This window comes from Rhopalosiphum maidis, chromosome 4, assembly GCF_003676215.2.
Source record: "Rhopalosiphum maidis isolate BTI-1 chromosome 4, ASM367621v3, whole genome shotgun sequence".
NCBI classification, from domain to species: domain Eukaryota; kingdom Metazoa; phylum Arthropoda; class Insecta; order Hemiptera; family Aphididae; genus Rhopalosiphum; species Rhopalosiphum maidis.
In genome coordinates this window covers 46,868,230-46,875,981 of record NC_040880.1, presented here as the reverse complement: position 1 = coordinate 46,875,981, position 7,752 = coordinate 46,868,230, and the positions used below count along the sequence as shown (strand labels likewise).

Sequence of the window (7,752 nt, the reverse complement as noted above, 5' to 3'; positions counted from 1 at the left end):
GTTTATAAGTTTTCGATATTTATCCACACATGACATTTTTTATTATTTAAATGTTTTTTTCATTCAAGTTAATTTTTATTATTGCATACAGCCACACAGACAAGAAAATTTCGCTGGTTATTGCTTTAATCTAAAGTATAGGCCAGTCCGAACCCAGTGCTCTATGCAATACGTAATACGTAAAGCACCCAATTCAGTATTAGAGTATAGTTTTATGAAGTTGTTTTTACTATTATTATTGGCTGGACGACATGCAGGTTAGTTGAAACTATATTTCAGCTACTTTTTAGAATTTTCGGAAATAGCACAGTGTCTCATCACATATTATGTATATTAAGACTTGCGATGCTGACTGTAATATAATAGCCGACGACAAATAACTGCACATGTAGCGTGCTGTAAAAAATATGCGTTTAGATTTTCCATACAATACATTCGACCGTTGTGATATATTGATATTTACTATATCTATATGTACATACCTATTACTGTCATTCATAATAAAATATAGGTATTCGTGCATATCGAGCATATACGCACCTTTACATAATATGTACGAAAGTGTATAGCTGTATAAACGATCGTATATAACATATAGCCCCTGGATAAATGTTTGTACTGCGGAACAATACGATATAATAATATTAAAGGATACACATGCACCACATATACGTGGCTGTTACCTGTTATAGCCCGCACGCATAACACATATAGGTACATGCGTGCACATAATATATGTGCAGGGTGTGATGAGTACGAGTGCATATTTAAGGTAGGTAGTAATATATTGTATAATTCTGGCCGGATGCGTGTGGTCAGTTTGACGAGTGGTGACAGTGATTCGTGCGAGCACCTGAGAAAACACGCAGCAGATATATATATTATGAGTACCTTCCTACCTATATATACATATACAGCAAGGCAGTGCAGAGGCCGCGCCGCGGTAGACGACTACAGGAGTCATGTCCATTTTGGATCAATCAAAAAAAAAAAAAACACCTCTCATACGGCCCTGTTTGAACAATATCGGCGTTTGGCCGCAATCCGATTTACTTATTCGTATAATGCATATAATATATATATACATATTATAATAATAATAATACGGTGCATCATTGTGTCGTCTACAATAAACGCGTTATGATGACGGTTTTCGCACGTATTTGGAATACGCAGTCTGTGGCTTACCACACACCATCCCTCCCTGAATTAAGTATATACACTTATAATACATACTCACGGCTTATACACCACCGCGAGTATATATCCTCGACACGTCAGCATAGATGAATATAACACAGTGATTTGGATGTACGCGACTATTATATATAATGTGTGTATGTGTGTGTGTGTTTGTGTGCAGAATATTATGTAGGTTTATATTATATTATATTATATTTTATGATAGGATGTACCTTATATATGTTTGTGTGGCGTTCGTTGTGGTTGTCGTCACCTGCGGCTGCAGGAAACCTTGCGGATTTGTCTGATGGATTACGAGTGGGTTTCATTCATACGGAATAATAATGATGGTAAAAAAATAAATACGTTTCGACGACGATTATTTTTCTTTCTTTCAACCACTCGTAAAAGTATATAATAATATACAGCGCGACGAAGTTCTCACAGTCCGACAGACGCTCACTGTTCAATAATATTATACGCCTTGCTAAAACCACGAGACCGCCGTCTGCAGGACTGTATGACTACATCATGCATACCGTGTCTGTACACTGCAAGTGTATACAATAAGCATATTTTCCTAAACGCTACTATTTTTTTTTTTTTTACGAACAAATATAATACGCGAATGAAGACTATAATATACATGACACTCGCACGCGATTATATACCCTTTATATACCTACTAAAGGTTTATTAAATATACCATACACCAATGCCTTCGTACTTTGCACACGTTTGTTTCCAAAGATACATTGTACGATAAGTGCCAAGTGGTCTTTATATTATGCGGCATCTATATGACTATATTTATAATCACTAGAGTTTCACACTTTCACACCTGCATGTATTGCGCAGTATATACACAAATCTCTAAAACATCGCAAATCCGTCTAAACCGAATGAAAACAGAAAACAAATTGTATCTATGTAATAATATGTTGTCGCATGATAACACGCATTTAATCGAATGTCGATCCTATGTGTGATCTTTGAAAATATCTTTAGTTATCACAACACATATTATATTATTATATTACTGATAAGTAATAATATAATATGGTGAAACTTTGATAATTGCTGTACTGAAAATGGAATCCATTTAGTGTCTGACAGAAATGATATAGAATTGCCTTTTTTGTCTCTTCAAGTTCTACTAATAGGTGGAAAGTGAATGCTGTGTAATAATTAACATATCGTCGTGAATAGTCGTGATAAATCTATATGTAACTATATCGTAATAGCTAATTTTACTAATTTCCAATTATTTTCTTCTACAGTTTATACTTACACTGTAACTAAATATTAAATAGTAAATTATATTAAATACATATTTTATTCTGTGATCATAAATTAAATGTAAATCATTCCGTCGTTTTTAAAATACATTCGTTATTTCTATAGAAATATATCAATAAATAAACTTCACATTTTTCTTTTATCATTTGTTACAATATCATACCATTTAAAGAAATTTGTTTCAAAAATGACGAAAGTTTCGTATGACAAATGTTTTAAAAACATGGATACCTTGTTAGGTAAAATATTTTAACAATAAAAAATAAAACAGCTATAAATATTAAAATACTAAAATCTAGAATTAATAATAATAATATTACTTTTGTAGATCATACTATTATAGTAATAAGGTCTATTTAAAATCACTTTTTATGATGGTAGGTACTCGTATAGGTATGTAAAATATAAATATATTTAATAGGTAGTATAAAACTGAATTATCTTTAAATAAATACAGTAAAATTCCGTTACAACGAACTCCAGGGGACCGAATTTTTTTTCGTTATAACGAAAATTACGTTGCAACGAAAATTCGAATAAACTCTTTATAAGCCCTGTTTTCCAGCAGGGGACTTCTATGACTTTCGTTATAACGGGGATTTTCGTTGTAACGGGAATTTACTGTAAATAAATAATAACTTAATTACTCACCATACAAATAAATTTGAAAATGAATATTTATCACGCATTAAAATTATAAATCATTATTATTTAATTGTTTTGACACCAATGTTATGAATTAATTTTTTTTTTTTTACTTGACATTAACAGGACTTCAACCAGTTATAAAAAAAAATCAATAACCAGAAAATTTTTAAAAAATCGTAAACCGCTTATCATAATATTTTAATATTAAAGTAACAACTCGATTAAATGTTAACCGTTAATCGTTTAAAAACAGTTTATAAAATGTTTTCGAAATTTTATTTTATTTTTCTATGAGTTCTTTTGAAATAAATTAATAATAATTATTATTAATAATTTTCATTATATACATACACATTGGCTTCAAGGACCCGCGCCTAATACGTATCGCCTGGCTCCAACGATCGGTATGCCAAAGACAACTGACCAAAGTTTTTGGCAATCACCTGCATTCTCTCTAAAAAGCCGAATCGATTTTCCAAATTATGTTTCAAGCCCCGGACCGGTGTACAAAGTGGACCAGACAACACGGCATGGCCAATTCACGAATACCAAGGTCAAGATTGGATTGATACTCGACAAAAGTGTGTGCACTTATCTCTCTGAAAAACAAATAATTAGTATTTATATACACAAAAATATAATCATTTCGAACAATCCTGTTGCAGATGACTACGGACAGAGTCCGGGACCCGCTGCCTACCTACCGTGCTTTCCAAATTTGAAACGGGCACCTACTCCAAAGTTGTTATTACCCGTAACCGCCCAAACAGACGGGGAGAGAAACATTGGTCCATCACCCAATACGTACTCGTTGCGCGGCGAATATCAATCATCGATCAAGAGTAGGCGAAAAGGATACACAATGTAAGTTTAAAATTAATTACAGTTTGCAAATAGTCAATACTCAATATACCTATAGGTATGCGCACGGAACACTGGTTTTTTTACATGTAACAAAAAACAAAATAATAACTCTTGGGAGTTGGGTGAGGAAGGTTTGTGAACAATTATTGTTATGAAAAATGTACTAACTTGTAATTTTATCATTAAAAAACATTATAAACTTTCGAATACCAAGAAATGTATTTATAAACTAGGATTGTGTTAACCTGCGATTGTCTACCATACACAAGATTTAGAATTTACAACGACTCGTTTACTTGTACCTATATTATACTACTACTACTATATTATATTAAAATCGATAAAAAAAAATATACAGACTATTTATTGCGACTTTCACAGAGTTCGAGTGAATAAAAACATGGCAAGTCCTTCGTGTAATCGTAAGAAAATATTTCTATAAGGCGGCCACTGGCCAGCTATATATAAATCGACAGAAATAGGTACCGTTTTCGCGGCATGAGCCTATAACTCCTCAATATTGTTACGGCTGACCGATCGAGTCGCGTCATTCGATATTTTTGTTGTATAGGTATCCGAATATAACATCGTTATTTTTTTGTTTCCACGCGCTAGAAAATGGAGGACCAAGGATTGCGGTAGCGAGGCGCCGGGCGCCGGAAGTCCCGGGCCGGCGGCCTACAATTCGACGAATGCGAATGTGTATAAAAACCGCGCGCCGGCCAGGACGTTCGGCATAACATCGCAACCGGTAAAGGTCTGCACGCATACACCACATGCGTACCTCATCGTGTCCGCCGACAAGTGCGTTGAACGTTGCCAGCCTAAAAGATTCACTTTCGGTGCGAGGCGTCCGAACAAACACCCACCGTATGTGGTGCCAGCCGACAACTGTCCGTTATGACTTATGGCACTAGCAGGTTCAATAATAGATACAATAACAATAATTGCTTATTTATTTTAATAAAAATTGTATAATATTACCCTGACCAAAATAAATAATTATTTATATTAAGTACGACGACGATGATGATGATAACAATACAGTATATCTACTATATTTTACGTTTTACGTAACATATTATCGATGAATGTCTTCCAGATACCTAAAATACTAAGAATTGTTAAAAGGTACTTATCGGTTGTCTACTTTTCAGTACTTCTAAATTTCCTAATTTCTCTTTTTAAAATCACGAAAGTGAAGACATAAAAAATGTATTTAATTAAAAAAAAAAAAAAATTTAAAACTTAATTATACCTATCACTTTTATTTTTATGAAAAAACTTATCAAAATATTAATTATTAACTGTAAATATCAAAATTAATCTGATCTATTTATTTTAACCTACCTAAACTCAAATATGTCATTCAAAATACCCTCGAACACATAACTGCCGTGATCGGATTGGTTCCACATAAATTTAGCTATATCTACTAACAAATGTGATAAAATTGTTCCCTAGTTTTAATATCTATAACTACAGTGTATCATTGATTATTTAATCAATGAGTGTATTAATAGGCTAAAATATACTCGTACAATAGCGCTAAATGTATGTGTTAAATATTTTGTGTTCTATTTTTCACATAATAATAAAACAGAATTTGGAAAAAATTCTAATTTTTTATTGATCTGTCAAGAAACGCAAATATGCTCAAAGACAATTAAATTTCCCATTTCATTTTTTTAAATTCATTTTTATTTAATATTTAGTATTCAATACTTGAATACTCGTGTCTCGTATACGTGCAAATTCAAAGCAACTAAAAGTAGTTAGTAAAAGTTTTGAATGTGACTTACCATTAAATAATTTGGTATTTACAAGTCTACTGTTTCAATTATTGTTGTAAATTATTTAAAATATTTATATATCGACAACATTTTTCTTTTAAAAAATGGTTAATTTCGCGATATTCCATACCGATCTCGGTTACATAAAAAATCAAAATCAGATTTTGTTCTCATATCCTAGCCTAACATATACATAATAATATAGGTGGTCGATTTCAAAATTGTGTGATGGTTAAAAATTATTACAATTAAAGAGTTACAAAAAGTGATATGATCCCGAGAACGAAATTCTGAGTTCCTGGTGCCCGGGTAACCACCCTATTTATGATGGGTATGTTATAATACCAATATAATCTACTCGTATATACTGTACAAAACAATTTACAATCATTAATTTATAGTCACTACGCAACGAGTATAGGATCATTAACCGAAGATAAAAAGAGTTTTAAATACGTTTGTTGCACACTATATTTTATATTCATTAGTTATTACTTGATAATTAGTTATTTCCTACTAATTGGCAATCACGATGCGTTTAACTCGGATGCGGAAATAACTGTGCCAAACGCTACCGCCCACCCTACCCCACCAGTATTATAGTATTATAATATATTATATTGAATTGCTCGACGACCACGCCGGACACTGTGCGTGAGATCACCCCTCGGACATAAAGGGCGTTTTACATTACGGACTTATATCGTATGGACTTAATATAAAATCTCTCTCTATATATATATATAAAGTACAGTTATTATAAACATTATTCTCGCAAAACCGTCAAACCCAGAGACGACCGGTAGAAGATTTATGCGGCCTGCGAAAACTATATAACAATTATATATATTACATATTTTTATATATAATATGGGATGGTGGAGTACGTCACACATTCGGAACATATTTTTAAAATTATATAAGTTTTAACGTATACCGTACACCATTTTATATACATAACATACTTAACTATTATACATATAAGGAATAAGGATAAATAATATTTTTGGTATTCTGATTTGGCGTTTCCGACATATCGACTTAACATGAAGTTGACCCGTCCAGCAATTCTTTTTTTGACCATTTGACAGTAGCATTTTTTTTAAATTATTTTTCTTTTGTTGAAAGATCCAAATTTTATTTCCATTTCATTCTGAGCCAAAAACCATTAGCTAATAACTCATATAATTCAATACTATGAACAAAAAATAACTAAAAAGTTTTGTACTGTTATACTACATCAACTATTCACTAAAATACTAATTTATATTAATTACTAATAACACGGATGTATTTGCCTATTTATTTAAAAAAATAATATAATTTGATTTTTCAGTAATTTATAGAATCAAAATTAAACTTCGTAATATACTCTTTCATTAAAAAAAAATCAAGGTAATCGGATGAGTAGTTTCAAAGAACATGTGTGACAACGATTTCCATTTCCACATTTATATACATAAAAATAAAATCTATATTCGAAATTTGCACAATTTCAGTATTGACAAGAAAAAATCAATTTTTCACTAGTAGACTATGTATTTTGTAGTATTATGCAATATTATTCAACGTGAACGTTTATTATACGAGTAACTTTCCATACAACTTATAGGTAACATATAGGTAGGTACAATATATCTATTATCCGAATTTCTAATTGGAACACTAATACATTTAAACTTAATTTCAATTAGATAATACATGCACATAATATTATGTGAACATTTAACTGGTTGATAAACTTGTTCATCTTTCTATGGGCAGGTTTTTATGAATGAACCAAAATCGTGCACATTTCAAACATACAAATTGTGTATATATTGCTGCCTTATACTGCAGTTGCGACTTGCACATTCGGCACAAAAATATTATTACTTCTTAGGTTAGACACGTGATCCAAACTAAATTCATCACTATCTATGTCCTATGAAATTAAAATATATTATGCATAAGAACATAACACTCA

At 31.6% G+C, this 7,752-nt stretch overlaps 1 protein-coding gene across 1 annotated transcript; it reads left to right on the top strand.

Moving 5' to 3' along the window:
* The first annotated feature begins 3,535 nt into the window (after positions 1-3,535).
* LOC113559284 lies at positions 3,536-3,997 on the top strand. Its single transcript, XM_026964950.1, has 2 exons — positions 3,536-3,710; positions 3,795-3,997. The coding sequence occupies exons 1-2, from the start codon at positions 3,536-3,538 to the stop codon at positions 3,995-3,997; spliced, it is 378 nt and encodes a 125-aa protein (XP_026820751.1).
* The last annotated feature ends 3,755 nt before the right edge of the window (positions 3,998-7,752 follow it).

Excerpts from the sequence above, each read along its gene's own strand:
- LOC113559284 (XM_026964950.1), top strand. The coding sequence starts at position 3,536 with ATGCCAAAGACAACTGACCAAAGTTTTTGGCAATCACCTGCATTCTCT. Across the intron at positions 3,711-3,794 it reads TGGATTGATACTCGACAAAA|ATGACTACGGACAGAGTCCG; the intron begins GTGTGTGCACTT and ends ATCCTGTTGCAG.